The 14,227-nt window shown below is 53.9% G+C and overlaps 5 protein-coding genes across 5 annotated transcripts; 2 read left to right on the forward strand and 3 right to left on the reverse strand.

The window, feature by feature from the left end:
• Positions 1 to 2,323: 2,323 nt before the first annotated feature.
• On the forward strand, positions 2,324 to 3,108 carry V2A60_001719 (Mic19 family protein; the record flags this gene model as incomplete). Its single annotated transcript, XM_083253076.1, has 3 exons — positions 2,324 to 2,373; positions 2,512 to 2,569; positions 2,701 to 3,108. 3 exons carry the CDS (start codon positions 2,324 to 2,326, stop codon positions 3,106 to 3,108), a joined length of 516 nt encoding a protein of 171 aa, XP_083109202.1.
• Positions 3,109 to 3,602: 494 nt separating this feature from the next.
• Positions 3,603 to 4,926, reverse strand: V2A60_001720 (tRNA methyltransferase TYW3; the record flags this gene model as incomplete). The annotated part of the gene is made up of 2 exons (XM_083253077.1): positions 3,603 to 4,199; positions 4,336 to 4,926. The coding sequence occupies 2 exons, from the start codon at positions 4,924 to 4,926 to the stop codon at positions 3,603 to 3,605; spliced, it is 1,188 nt and encodes a 395-aa protein (XP_083109203.1).
• A 502-nt stretch (positions 4,927 to 5,428) lies between these two features.
• On the reverse strand, positions 5,429 to 7,855 carry V2A60_001721 (phosphoadenylyl-sulfate reductase (thioredoxin); the record flags this gene model as incomplete). The annotated part of the gene is made up of 2 exons (XM_083253078.1): positions 5,429 to 5,964; positions 6,976 to 7,855. The coding sequence occupies 2 exons, from the start codon at positions 7,853 to 7,855 to the stop codon at positions 5,429 to 5,431; spliced, it is 1,416 nt and encodes a 471-aa protein (XP_083109204.1).
• A 2,162-nt stretch (positions 7,856 to 10,017) lies between these two features.
• Positions 10,018 to 11,553, reverse strand: V2A60_001722 (uncharacterized protein; the record flags this gene model as incomplete). The annotated part of the gene is made up of 1 exon (XM_083253079.1): positions 10,018 to 11,553. The coding sequence occupies one exon, from the start codon at positions 11,551 to 11,553 to the stop codon at positions 10,018 to 10,020; it is 1,536 nt and encodes a 511-aa protein (XP_083109205.1).
• Positions 11,554 to 12,969: 1,416 nt separating this feature from the next.
• On the forward strand, positions 12,970 to 14,003 carry V2A60_001723 (class I SAM-dependent methyltransferase; the record flags this gene model as incomplete). The annotated part of the gene is made up of 3 exons (XM_083253080.1): positions 12,970 to 13,039; positions 13,117 to 13,740; positions 13,813 to 14,003. The coding sequence occupies 3 exons, from the start codon at positions 12,970 to 12,972 to the stop codon at positions 14,001 to 14,003; spliced, it is 885 nt and encodes a 294-aa protein (XP_083109206.1).
• Positions 14,004 to 14,227: the final 224 nt, after the last annotated feature.

Raw genomic sequence — 14,227 nt, forward strand, 5'->3', positions numbered from 1 at the left:
ACAAAAATCTTTATAAAAAAAAACGTCACCACCTATTCGCACCCACACCGACTCGAGTCCCGCCTACAGCTGCATGTTTCAATTCGCGCTCAACCACCACCACCGCATCTTGACAGTGCAGTTTAAATACCACACACTAGGATGCTCACTTCAACTCGCACTGACGTATTTGACCCCTTCTGTGCCGTCTCTACCGTCTCTACCAACGTCATGCCCTTTCCTCGACTCATCGCCACAACCGTATTAAAACAAAGGAAAAGGACAACCTCCCCCCGGCCAACCAAAAACCTGGCCCCTGACTCCGTACGTTGTGCCCACAACCATACATCTGTACCAGTAATTGGCTTTCATGGCAATTAATTCCCGCCCAAATGCCACTCTATTACGGATGACAGAATGCACATTTCCCCGTTGGCTAACAAGCCTTCAGGCTTCTCATTAACGAGGGACCGCCAAAGGACTGCCAAGCAAGCAGCCACACCTGTCACATCAACTCGGCATCATGTCGTCTTTATTAGTCGCCTCAATGCTATCAGTCTCTAGACTCGCTCAACCCCGTCGCCCGTATCCATCGTCATCCACATCAATATCCGCCCTACTTTCTTTTGCGCCCGCTAGTACTACTCAATCTGCTACAGTGCCCACGTTGCACAATAAAAACGAATCACCAAAAAGTCGGAACCAATTTGCACAAACGCCATGCTTGCGTAAACGACAAATCTTCTCTTACCAGCAGTTCCTTTCGCGATGCAGAGTACAACGTTTCACTCAGCCACCAACTTGAGCCCAAACTATTACTTTCTGAGACAGCCACATCATCTCCTCAGAGTTTCTAGAGCCTCTACTTACCTGTGACCGTGAACCCATCATCTATTCTACACCTCGTGGCTCGCTGCCTGCTGTACGGAGGATCTGGCACCGTCTCTCCAGAAACGGCTTCCGCGACATGAACCTTGCCACCAAAATAGGCCCCTGGTCAATACTTGCATGAGCACAACATGAACGATGGAAAATTTGAGCCATCGGAGAACAATGCCCTATTGACCCGACATACATTCCAGTCGACGACTGGAAATCAGCTGCTCTTGTCGGGAAATCCGTTGGCCCATGACAACAGCGGCGGCGCTACCCCTTGCCCCATCGCCGTCACACAGAGCGCCAGCCCCCCTCACGCTTGGTTGACTCGTAATAGTCTGCAATGATATCATGCCATATTCCATCTGCCAACACGTCACCCAGAATCATCTCACCATGTTGCTGGCGCCCAAAACGGCTATTTCCAGCGGAAAATCTTGCAAAGGAATTAGTGACGTACGAGTGTGACAGCCACACGTGCTAGCTCTCGGCCGATGCCTCTGAACTTGTAGATGCGCCAATACGTTGATTTTCTTTTACCCTTTCCTCTACTGTCCTCTCCTGGTAAATATGCAACGGGTCCCATAAGTAGGAGTCAGCTTTCTGTCAAAGCCGAAATGTCCAAATGCCCAAAAACAAGGGAAAGAAAGAAAAATAAAAGGCCAAAACAAAATAGCCGGATGATAACAATGGTCATGATCTGTCTTGCACCCCCCACCCAGCAATACGGTTTCGCGTCTCTGTCAAGACAGCCGACAAACGTGGCTCGCCATGTTTGGGGCAACGGTATAAGTACTAGTTCCTGATGTTTCATTGGGACCGAATCTCCTTCGTCTATCCCCGCATCCTGAGCAGTCTACGCCGAGCCCAATCTTAGAAGTTGTGTGGTACGGATACGGATACACTGTTCCGTTCCATAGTCATGTAAGACAAGCACTACCAATCTCATCAGCCTTGGCTCTACTGTAACCACAATTGTTTCGGGAGTTACATAGACCTGGCCGTAGAGCTATCTACTCTTTTTCATTTTTCACAGAAAAGACTTCCAGTTCTTCTGAGTTACGCGTCCTGTTTCGGTTCGCGGCGAACTACGTGTCGGGCATGGAAGCCTGTACTCCAGTAAGAGAAGCCTTGGCCAAACAACCTGGTCCGCTTTTGGTCGTGTTGCGGCTAAACACAGCATGACTTCATTTTCGACCAGAGAATCATTACCAAAAATGACATACAACTGTACCTATTTCACTTTTTTTTTTGGTAGTGTCTATTCATTTTCCTAGCTGTCCAGAGTTATGCAGCGCCAGCCAAAATGCTCACGACGAAATTTCTGCCTCAGGCATAAACAGGCGTTCCACTCCGGGAACTGATCGCGCGCGCAAGCTCAACTCTGTGCCGAAGTGATCCGGCAGCTTCTCCAGGAAGCCCATTCAAGTATTCCGCCGCCGCCGCCGCCGCAATTGACAATCACATCATGGGATCCAGCACATCGAAACCAGAGCCATCGGGCTACCAGTGGAAGGCGTACGTACTGGTCAATACTTTTTCCTCTCCCCGACCGCCCCCTTTGCCATCTGCGAAGCATGCTACAAACTGCCGCATCATTTCTTTTCGCCGAGTCCGAGCCATATTTGCTAACGACATATCTTGGGGAAAAAACAGCTCAGGCACGCCCGGTGTTTCCATGCCTGTCCTCGACTCCTTACAGTCTAGTCCCGAGGTACGACAACCGCGCAATGCCTGATTTTCTTTGCCTTCCCCCCCCCCCCCCCCAACACGAGAAAGGGCAATCGAGGAGGAAAGAAAGAAAAGAAATAGAAAAGGGAAGCTAATACACGCCATCCCAAACAGACCGACGCCTCACGTGCGAAGCTGCTCGAGCAGCAGGTCCAGGCCCGCGTCGGTGAGGAGCTCAGGAAGCTGCAGAAGCGCGAGGCCGACGCCCTGGCCGCCGCCCACGACAAGATTGCCGCCGCGTCGTCCGGGCAGAACGGGTCCGCCGCCGACGAAGGCGGCCCCGACGGTTCGGCAACCACCCGCTTCACCGTCGGCAAGGAGGTCGACGCCCTCCGCCGCAAGCTCGAGGCGCGCAAGCAGGTCCGCGCGCTGCCCGAGGCGGTCGAGAGCGCGCGCGGCCGCGTCGTCGAGTGCCTGCGCGCCAACGACCGCCGGCCGCTCGACTGCTGGCAAGAGGTGGAGGACTTCAAGACCGAGGTCCAGAAGCTGGAGAAGTCGTGGGTCGACAAGGTCGTGTCGTGAAAAGAATCAATTTTTTTTGTTTTCTCTCTTTTTATAAAGAAACAATGATGATGTCGCTGCCACCACCAACACCATCAACGCAGGCCATGTTTGGGAAGACAGAAAGAGAAATAGAGGGAGAGACGTGAGAGAGAGAGAGAGAGAGAGAGAGAGAGAGAGAGAGAGAGAGAGAAACGGGGAAAGAGGGATACTACAATTTATCCCATGGGCTCGTTGGGGACAGAAAGCAAAAGGTAAGCGGCTGAAAGCTTTCTTCCTTGCTTTACTACACACGCTGGCCTTGATTCCATTTTACCGAGAGGGCCTTGGTTGTTTTTTTGTGTACATTACGAATATCGGGAGCTGTTCAAAAGCTATTATAGACAAAAAAGACAAGAATTATACGACCAGTGAGTGGTACGGTGCTCTTTATGATGTGACCTATATACAAGAAATGTGTGTGTTTTTCTGTGTGCATTTCCCTTCTTATTCTTTTTCGATAGAGGGATTAAACTTCATTCTTGCTCGTTGGACTCTATCAACGTGCCCGACGTCAGGTCAATATCTGGTCCTTTCTCCTCCTCCTCCTCCTCCTCCTCCTCCGTCCTCCTTTCCGCCCGCACGGCCGCCTTTCGCCGCAGCCCTTCTGCGCGCATCCTCTCACGCCTCGCCGCCGCGTCTTCCCACGCCCGGCCGTCCGGGCCCACTCGCCTCGGCTCCGCCGCAGTCGTCGCCTCGCAAAACGCCTCCTCGAAGCGCCGTATGCGCTTCGTGTTTTCCGCGAACCGCTCGTGGCCAATGGTCATGAGCGTGTCGAGGTAGCCCGGCGGCACGATGAGCCTCAGTCGCTGCTGTTGCCGGCCGCCGCCACCGCCGCCGCCGCCCTCCTTCTTTCTGTGGTCGTCCTCGTCCTCGTCCTCGTCTTGGACGTGGCCGATCAACGACTCAAAGCCAAGACCCATGGACCGGACGGCGACCACGGGCTGCGCGGGCCGCTCGCCGCTCGGGGCGGCCACGAGGCTGACGGCGCCGGACTCGCGGAAGCCGGCGTGGAGGGCGCACCGGAGGAGGAGTTGCGCGTGGGCGGGAGAGGCAGTGAGGACGTGAAGAATCTTTTCTCACGTCCATTTTTTTTTTTAATTCTCTTGTCAGCCTTTGATTGGGTCACCTTGGAATTGACCAGTGTTGATAGCGGGCATGGCATTTGCTACGCTCGCCGTCGCAAAAAAAAACGTGTCAGTCACTCACCATTGGTTCAAACTTGAAGTGAATCAGCCTCCGCTCTGAATCACGGCCAGCACCGGAACCACCAGTGGCATCCAGCAGCGATGCAGCATCCTGCTCGTCAGACAGGAGGCCCAGTTCCTTTACCCAGTCCACCACGGCACCCTGTCCGGCCAGCGGGTGCGGGTCGTGCGAGACGTACAACCACGTTCCGCCTCCGCCCTTGCCCCCCAGGCCGGCCACCGTCTGCGTGCTCGCCGGCTGTATCGACGCTGTCCCACCATCCGTCCCATCATCATCTGCATCCCCAGCTGTCATCGTCTTTGTCCTCGCCGTCGTCGTCGCAGCCACCTCTGGCTGCTGCTGCTGCTGCTGCTGCTGCGCCGCCTTGCGGCCCTCTACAAAGACGCTCACTCGCCCCGCGCAGCTGCTCGTCGTCACGAAGCCCGCTGCGGCGTTGATCTTGGCCAGCAGCGGCCGGATGCCAGCGTCGACGGTGCCCTTGGGCGAGGCGTCCGAGTACTCGGCATCCGGCACCGCTAGCTGTTCCAGGATCTTGCCCTTGCGTGCCTCGAAGCTGGGGTCCGGCACGGGCAGCGCTGATGGTGCCGCCATGGTGGTATGCGCGTGTAATGAGGGACAAGCGGTGTGAGTAGAATGGCTTTCAGCAGTCTTGCTTTTTCATTTCCCGTTTTCGTATGATGGGCAAGCGTTGTGATAGCGAGTGTCAAATTGAGAATTTTGAGTGGGGTCTGTCGTTGAGCATGTCGTTATGAACTTACAATCAGGTGAAAGCGTACACACCTGGTGCATCTACTCTTCGCAGAGGCTCAGACTACGGAAATGTGAAAAAATTCCTGATACAAAATTGCCCATTACTCTATTTTTTTTGGCTTGTTTCGGTGAACGACGGCGGGTGATTGTTTGGAGTCTTGGCAATACCGAGCACTACCCTTGAGTTTCTCGTGTTAGTGATGCCGTGACAAACGCTGTACTCGACCAAACCCTGGTGAAGATGGCACCTGACAGCTTGTGCATATTTGATTCACGGTAAATATCAAACGGAATATATAACCCTTGACTGAAACTCCATATATGTCATCTGAAGCTACGCCTTTCAACCAGAAATCTCCTTGTCTAGCATCATATCCCAAGTCGGTTTCGGCAGTCGATGCTCAGTCTCCCTTAGATAGTCCTCGTTATACCGGTCAGCGGCCATCTTTCCGGCCACATATTGCCGTGCTGTCGTCTCAATCAGCCGCCAGTCAAGGACACCCGCGCCCACGATCCGGCCCTTCTTGCGCATGCTCGCCAGCTGGCCCAGCACCTGAGACACCCAGACTTGCGAGTCATACCCGTCATGCAGAGCCATGGCGATGAGGTCACCCTCGACGGCGGGCGGCCGGGGTGTCTCTCGCATAAGCTGCTCCAGGCGGTCATCGTCCTCAATCTTGGCGATCAGGATGCGGGCGTACATGCGGGCGGGGCACTTGATGCTGGGGAGCGTGTCCTCGGCGTATCGCCAGACGAAGCCCTCGGGATGGCCCGTCGTCCCCAAGGGCACGCGATGAATATAGTACCGTACACCTGGGTTGATGGTCGTGTTTTCGTGCTTTGGCCCGATGAGGAAACCCCAGCTGAAGCTGCTCTCTCCTGCGTGATTAGGTTTGACAGCTCTTCAACACAACTAATGACTCTTCTAGACTTGAAAAATCTCACGCCAAGTACCTTTCCATGTCCTCTGGAGCGTCTTCGCCAGGGTATACAGTCACGTATAGTCGATTTTTATTTGGCACAATGTATAAGTGAGTATTGTTGGACGCCATCGTCGCCGGGTGATGGGTTGAGGGGCTATAGCCTTCTACAAAGTGAATTTGACGCAGTATTTATATTCCTACATTTCACAGCAGAGCTCTTCATTTTCACGTTCGAATACCGGAGGCGTGACCATGAAGTTGGACGGCAGCGTTGCGCAAGGTGGTGCTGGTACTGCAATGAGACATGGCACTGAAAGGTAGGGAATTTGGTGGTGGTGACAAAGAGCAGCAGGGTTCGATAATCTCCAATGATCTGATTCTTCCATAACTTATCTTATTCTAAGCCCTTTACTGTGAATGCAGAAGCCATTTGCGAAGCCGGGCTTCTGTTGAAAGGTGATGAGTAGAGAGCATGATTCAACTGCGGGGTCATGTGCTGACTGACCAATCCAACACAACACTCACTGTCCGACTTCAACTCGCATCTCTGCGACGTCACCGCCTCATTCTTCTCACGATACACGACGGATGAGAAACTTTACTTATTTTTGTTTATTCTTATCTAAATGCAGTCTATTTGATGCACCTGAATCGTTTGGTCTCCTTACCAAACCAAACATCCCTTTTGTGGGACGACCACCTCGGAAACGAACGGGGAAAAAACTAAACGCCAAACCATGATGATTGAAAACAAGATTGGCCGCGGCCGTATGACTACCCATGCTGTGCAACCGTGAAACACCGAGAAAAAAAACCAAAGCTTCGAAGGACTCGCAAAATTATCCTCCAGAAAATGCTCCTCTTCATCAAATTCATTACGTCACCAGTCCTGCTTCCGATTTTGATCGACCAACCCAACGCACGACGAACTTGCTTGCGCCGTTTCAGACAGGAATCTGCTGACTACCCTCCATGTCCTTGAGGAACTGTGCGTAACGCGACTTCTTGTTGTGGATACCGCACTCTGTCTTGGCCTGGCCCTTCCAGCGGCCGGCACGCTCGTCCTCGCCGTCCTTGACGGGAACGGTCGAATGCCAGTCGCCGACGGACTTGTAGCCCTGGTCGAGGAGGGTGTTGTAGGGGACGTTGTTCTCTCTGATGTAGTCGTTGACCTGCGAGAAGCTCCAGGCGGCCAGCGGGTTGATCTTGATGATGTTGCGCTCCTCGTCGAGCTCGATGATGGGAATGGAGCCGCGGGCGGCGCCCTGGGAGCGGCGGCGGCCGTTGAGGACGGCGGCCACGTTGAGCGTGTCGTACGCGCGCTGCAGGGGCTCAACCTTGACGATGTAGTCGTACATCTCGCTGGCGTTGTGGTAAAAGGCCTCGCCGTACGTCTCCTCGAGCTCGGCGGCTGTCTCGGCGCCCTCGGGCTTGAAGACGTGCACGGGCACGTTGGGGTAGCGGGCCTTGACGCGCTCAACCAGCTCGTACGTCTCGTTGAAGTGGTACAGCGTGTCGAGGAAGATGAGGTCGACGGTGCGGGACTGCGGGCTCTCGGCCTGGATCTTGGACAGCATGTCCATGGTGGCGAGGCCGGTCAGGCCAAAGGCGGTCGACTGGTACAGGTTGGGGAACATGATCTTGCAGAAGCGGAGGATATCGATGGGGTGCATCGACTCCATCTGGTCGTTGAGGTACTCGACATGGGGCTTGCTGAGGGAAATGAGGGGTGAGGCCGAGGCGGGCTTGACCGGGACCTCGCCATCCTGACCGGAGACGTACCCCGATTCAATGTCGTGGTGGTCCATCTTGTCCTCCTGGAAGGACTGGGGCGAGCTCTGCGTCATGATGAAGGAGAGGAGTACGACGACGACCAAGGAAAGAATGGGCTCAGTGTATCGAGCCACGATGCCTTTGTCTTGTGCGCGTGTATTGTGCGAGTGTGCGGTGTAAGAGGATCCTGAGTTACAGGTGAGTTTTGGCTCCTTCTTATAAAAGGTAGATGTTGTCTTTGCTAATCTGACGGCGGCAGGATGTCTTCGAGTCAAGGTTTGTAATCAACACAATATGATTTCACAAGTTATGAACTGGAGAGGAAAAGGAAGAGGAGGTTTACGGAATCCAAGGCATTAGAGGGCGGCACGCAACAAGCCCATGGCAAGTCTGGGGGGGCGGGCGAGCGTCCTGACTAATTGGGCGAAAGGAAGTGGGCTTTGTCTTGTCGCCCTCTCTTCGCCATTGCGTCTTTCTTACGGGTGTCATTGGCAATATGCAACGAGTCTGCCCGAAACCACCGGCCAAAACGGCGGCTGTGGCCTTGTCGGAGCCTGTCTGAGTTTTTGCGTGGTGATGGGGACTGATCACGACATCGACGCCATTGCTTCCGCGATGTGAAGCGTGCAACATGATTGGCCAGCGAGGAGCCGGTCGGGCTCGTCGGCAAGTTCCTTCTACTTTTCTCTCACGCCATCACCGCTAACACGAAAAGGTTTCAGCTACTTCATGGGGCTTTTAGCTCAACTTTTACTGGAACCGGTCCCCCCCTGGCGGCGGCGAAGGGCTGTGTTGTTGCCTCATTGAGCCACGCATTAAGATTAGAAATGCTCTTTGAGCCAAAACCTGGACTTCCTCTCAAGGCCGTCATTGCCCCGTGCCTCGGGCGATGATGAAATGACTTCACCCTTCCCCGCGATCGCCTTGCAAGCAGCAGCACACACACTCACACACACACACACAATGAAGGAAAAAAAGAAAAAAGAAAAGACCAAAAGATGGCACACACACGTTCGTTGACTAGTAGGGGTGGTAGTTGTGGCTGTTCAAGCATCATGACTGAAGCCGACAACCCGCCCGACGAGCCGCAGCCGTGCAGCCAATGCTGTAGTAACGTCGAGCTGCCGCCCGAGCCGTGGCCAGTGCAGATTTCTTCTCTACGAAAATTCAGAATTGTGTAGCAATGATGCTCTAGTCTTTTTTTTCCCCCTCTCGAAAACATTCTTTTACACGGGGGCTCCGGGGCGATGGCGTGCTGGTGGTGGGTGGGTGGGTTGCGAAGGCCTTGCGGAGTGAACGGACTCCAGGAGGAATTTGACCACCTTTCTTTTGCGTCGTCAGGAATACCACTCCTGCTCTCTCGCACGCAACAGGATTCCAGCAGAATGTTATATTACAGCGGGGCGCGGGGTCATCTTTGGCCCAGCCCCTGGCTCTTCTGCCTCCGGGGACAGGATCGGGAGGGTGGTCTCGGGCCGTCGCTCGTTGCGCCAGGCAGTACGCTGCTCTCGGGACATCGACTGCCAGAACACTGCCGGTTCTTGCGGGGGACAGATTAGGCAGCTCCCGGGAGCTTCTCGCTGGTGAGAAAGTGCAGGCATCACGTAGACCACTCTTGTTGCATTGATTTGACCGTCTCATGTAACCATCCAGCGGCATCGCGATGCCGTGTGCCAAGGCGTTGCAGCCAGCTAATTGGAATGGCCTCGACCGGACTCTTTCTGCGGTGAAGGTATACGCCGGTACGAACAGTCCCGTGGAAAATGTTGGCTATCCGGTCTTTACCGCGTATCACATCGGGCAACGAGGAGAGTTGGAACAATATAGTGTAATCTCAACTGATAACATATTAATCGCGGTAGCAGACTGTCCAACTTTGAGCCCACCTGTACCACTCGCTCTCCCTTTCCCTCCTTAGCGAATAGCCAATGTTCGAGGCACTCATCCTTCCGTGAATTGCTTCCCATTCCTTAAACGCCTAAAGCACTCAATCTCCCCCGCATGAATTTCTTCCCGTATCTAGAACGCCCGAGACACTCAATCTCGCACGAGTGAATGTCTTCTCCAGTCTAGGTTGTATAGCAATCGCCGGTGCTTCTGCCCACATTCAGAATGCCCGAAACACCTCAACCTAGCACGAATGAATGTCTTCCCATAGTCTAGGCTGTAGAGTAACTCCTGGTGCTTCTGCCCAGTGCTGTCCCGTCCCCGACAGGAGCAGCGGCAAGATGGTACCTCACTCTTGCCAGTCATCGTCGCCTCTCGACCGATTGCCGCGCCGATTCTTCTTGACCCTCTTCCTCTTGGTCCTGGGTGGCTCCTGCGTGACTTGGGGCGGAGGGAAGAGTTCGGAAGCCAGAGCTGCGGCCTCAAGGCCTCTGGCTGCATACCGGGCCTCTTCCCTGCTTATACAATTAACATGGCAAAACATGGCCCGCGGCATGCGTCGTGTCAGGATTTTTCGTCGTCTGCCTTGGCTAACGATTCGGTCTTCGAACTCGTCTCCAAGCAGATACTCTTCCGCGCGACGGCTTTCCAACAACAGTCTGTTCTTGGCACATGCGTCCTTTCCGGCAGGCATGTTATAAAAGGTGAAGTCCTGGTGCAGTAGCTCCTCCTGCTCACCGTCCGAGAATACTAGTTGAATGGTGGCAGTTCCAGTGTCGCTGACAGCTTCATAGTTTGGGCGCCTCCAATAGTTTCGGCTCCCAAATGTCTGCAGGTCCACTGTCATCAGCCCAGCATGCAAAGCTTCGTATATTCGGTCGAACAGATCCCAATCAAAGAACTGCCGTATTCGCCACAGACGCTGTTCGAACATGCTGTTCGGGACGGATTGCCCGTCCTCGTCTTCCAGCCAGTCGCTCAAGTGTACGCGGTGAGAAAAGCCACCCAGAGACTCAAGGCTCCGGCCAGAGAAGAAGGAGGCCCAAAAATTTTGCCTTTCGCAAAAGCAGTCTTGAATCGAGGACGCGTCCCCGCCAAAAATGCTCAGATAGGTCAAGTGTATTTCCTCCAGACGCTCGAGGTATGGACGTAGCTTGTCAAGATTGGCGTCCGTGTCTAGGAAGACATTACAGTCGAGGTAGCACGGCGGGATGGCAAGGCTCTTTAGCTTTGGTAGAAGCTGCAGCGTCCGCCAAAAGATAGGCAGGCATTTTGTGCCCCATGGAAATATGCCGCCCAAGCAGCTCTTGCCACGAGGCGTCTTGCTCGACAGATGCACCCGAGCATCCAGAAAGCCTCGGAGTCGGAACGTGACGACGCTGACGCTACGAATGAGGGCACGCGTACCGGTCGATGTGACGGCCATGCACGCGACAAACTCGGTGGCGTCAAAAAAGCTGAATGTGTTTTCGGACCAAAAGAACGGCGCAGCAATTGAAAAAATCCAGCGGTTGGTGAGCAAGAGGTTGATGCCGCTGCGCTTGGCACAGTTGCAGTACGTCCACGTCTCGGTCAGACGGAATGATTCTGGGGGATCAAACATATTCAAATAGTTGTAGGTACCGGTCTGTCCCTGTTTGTCGCGCTGGTAGACGGCATCGACAAAGACACGCTGGGACATGAAGGGCGGTTGCGCCACGGCATGCTCGTTGACGGGAAGGAGGTCACAGCCGTCACGGTGGCGGCGATCCATAAGATCGGGATCATGGACAGCGAACCAAAAGATTCTCTCTTGAATTTCCGTAGGAAGATGCAAGAGTTTGAATGGCTGCTTGGCCGCCTCGAGCTGCCGCTTTTCCAGCGCGGCTGGATCCGCAGACGCCATGACTTGAAGTGTATCCGGCGAACCGGTACGCCGGAGTGTACTGAAGTAGAGGTAGGTGATTGAAATACAGTTGCTGAAAGTGATCAAGATTTTGAATGAGGAATTTGCAGGAGAGTTGAATGAAAATTTTCGAGGCGAGTTTACCGGCGAGTTTACCAAGTCTGCATCCTGTTGGCGGGGAGAGCTGGTATAAATATGTGCATCCAGGCAGAATCACGAGGTTAACTATACTAGTGAATATTCTAGAGGAAAAGCCGCGTCTGAAACAAGAAACCTTAAATTACTGATTTGATTGTCTCTGGTCGCGAAGCGAGACGAACGGTGCCACCTTAGCTCAGGAAAGGGGAAAATGACTTTTGGGTGAAGAGTCACGATCATAGATACAAAGTACACAAATGTCACCTGAAGGACTAGTTGACGGCTGCAATAGACTCCAAAGTAGAAGAAAATTAAAAATGGAATACAGAATCGAAAAACAAGGGTTGGGAACGATTGTAATTCTGCGAGTCAAGGCCACTATACAACTGTGTGAGATTTGCAAATGAGCGTCGGTGACAATGCACAGAGTGCTGCTACTTGGGAAAGAAGACTACTTTACTAGACCGACGCGATGGCTAGACAAAAGGATAAACAGAGTTTCGGCAAAGTTTTCTTTTAAAAGAAGACGGGACATCTTGGAGAGGAAAAAAAAAAGCCCCTTCATACGTGCTGCTCGAGCCATACATGAAATAAATGGTGAGGACAGGTATGTGAACGGCATGGTGACGACACTTGAATGGCCAGGAAGACAGAGTAGAGGCCTGGCATAGACGAGAATTCCAAGCTTGAAAGAGTCATCGCTGAATTAGCCTGAATTAAAGGCCGAATACAGTGCGCGAGTACGAATTGGTCGATGAGGTTGTATTAGCCTCCGCCAGCCGAAATCACGCCTCGGCCGATTGGGGCAGACTGCCACGGTCTCTCCCAGTGTAGGCACAATGCTCTCGGGGGAGATGCTCTCAGAAGAGATGCTACTCAACCCTACTCAACCCTACTCACCCAACGGGGGCGGCGTCAGCCGACTCCTCATATGGCTGCACAACAAGGCTGACATGGTTCTCCCGACTGCAGCCCCGAGATGGCTGCTGGCCACGGACTTAGCTCCCGGCCAGATCAGGAAATTGTCGGCCGCGTGCTTGCATAGGTAGGTTTGCATAGGTTTCCCACTCACATGGCCCTTTTGGCGTACGCTCCCGCTTCTCATTTTCCTCATCTGCACACACACACATACACACACACATACACACACACATACACACACACACACACACACACACACACACACTCGTCTAGTCGGCATACGCGCGTTCAGATTTCTCAGGTATCCCATTCTCTCGACATTAATTGGAAATCACCGCTACCCTGAAATTCTCAATCATGCCGCTTTACTTAAAAGAGCGCTGGGGTGCTTACACTGACTCTGACCCATTGACATATGCCGTTTGGGGTACGTGTGGTGCGCTGTACATGCTTCCTGTGAACAACATGGCCGGGAGTCTGCTGATACCTCCACCAAAAATGTAGCGATTTACGAGAATGTCAAAGTATTTTACCGTGAGGGCCGATACGGCGACCTCTTCAGCCCTCGAAAGCTGCTAGATGCCGGCTTCCACCTGTGGTACACCGAGATAAGTAAAGCCGCCCGCACACTGTCGTCTATAGAACCTCTTGTCGTGGCGAGAAATTTGGCTGACAGCTATGGGGGGGCTGGTATAGATCCCTTCTTTCAGCGGTTCGAGGCCACAACGGCCATCGCCACGCTTGTTCCCCAGTGTGAGGGCGTTGTGCTAGAGCTCGGGCCTGGACTGGGCAATCAAATTGCGCGCTACGACAAGAACAAGGTGACGCGTGTCGTCGGCGTCGAGAGCAACCCGCACTTTCAGGCAGACATCGAGGCGCAGGCTGAAAAGGCCGGGCTCGCCAGTGTGTACGAGCTGGTGACGTGCGGCGCCGAGGAGAGCGACGTGTTGGAGCGTCACGGCATCCGCGCGGGCAGCATGGACACGGTGCTGAGCATCCAGGTGCTGTGCTCGGTGCCGGACGAGAGAGCCATGGCCAGGGAGATTTACCGCGTGCTGAGGCCGGGCGGCAAGTTCATCTTTTGGGAGCATCATGTGAGCTCGGACCGGATCACCCGTTTGTACCAGAGTAGGTTGCGCGGGCTGCGGTGGTGACAGGCAGCCATGCCGGTTCATGGAGATGGGCTAACCGCCGCGACAGACGTGACGAATCCAATCTGGAGCAGACTGATAGGAGGATGCTGCAGAAACAAGGACATGCACGCCGCCCTGGCGGCGGCGGGCAAGTGGGAGAACCTCGAGAGCATCGACGGGGATGCGGACCCTGCGAAGCCGTGGGTGACCCTTCCGCGCGTGTGGGGAGTGCTCGTCAAAGCCAAAGAGCGAAATTGACGAGATTTTTTTTTAATAGTTGGAAAGCAGACGCTGCCAGAGAGACAATGTCTGTAGTATCAGTAGGCAGTTGCGGCATGTAAATGGATGCCGTCTGATGATGAATTGAGCTTGGTGTTGCATTGCATTGGCATGTCGCGGTGGGCATCAGTGGGCATCAGTGGGCACAGCAGACATTAGCGCACGCCCACTGTAGATGGGATGCTGCAGTGCTAATTGGCCAG

Source organism: Cordyceps javanica, chromosome 1 (genome assembly GCF_051103115.1).
Source record: "Cordyceps javanica chromosome 1, complete sequence".
Taxonomy (NCBI): Eukaryota; Fungi; Ascomycota; class Sordariomycetes; order Hypocreales; family Cordycipitaceae; genus Cordyceps; species Cordyceps javanica.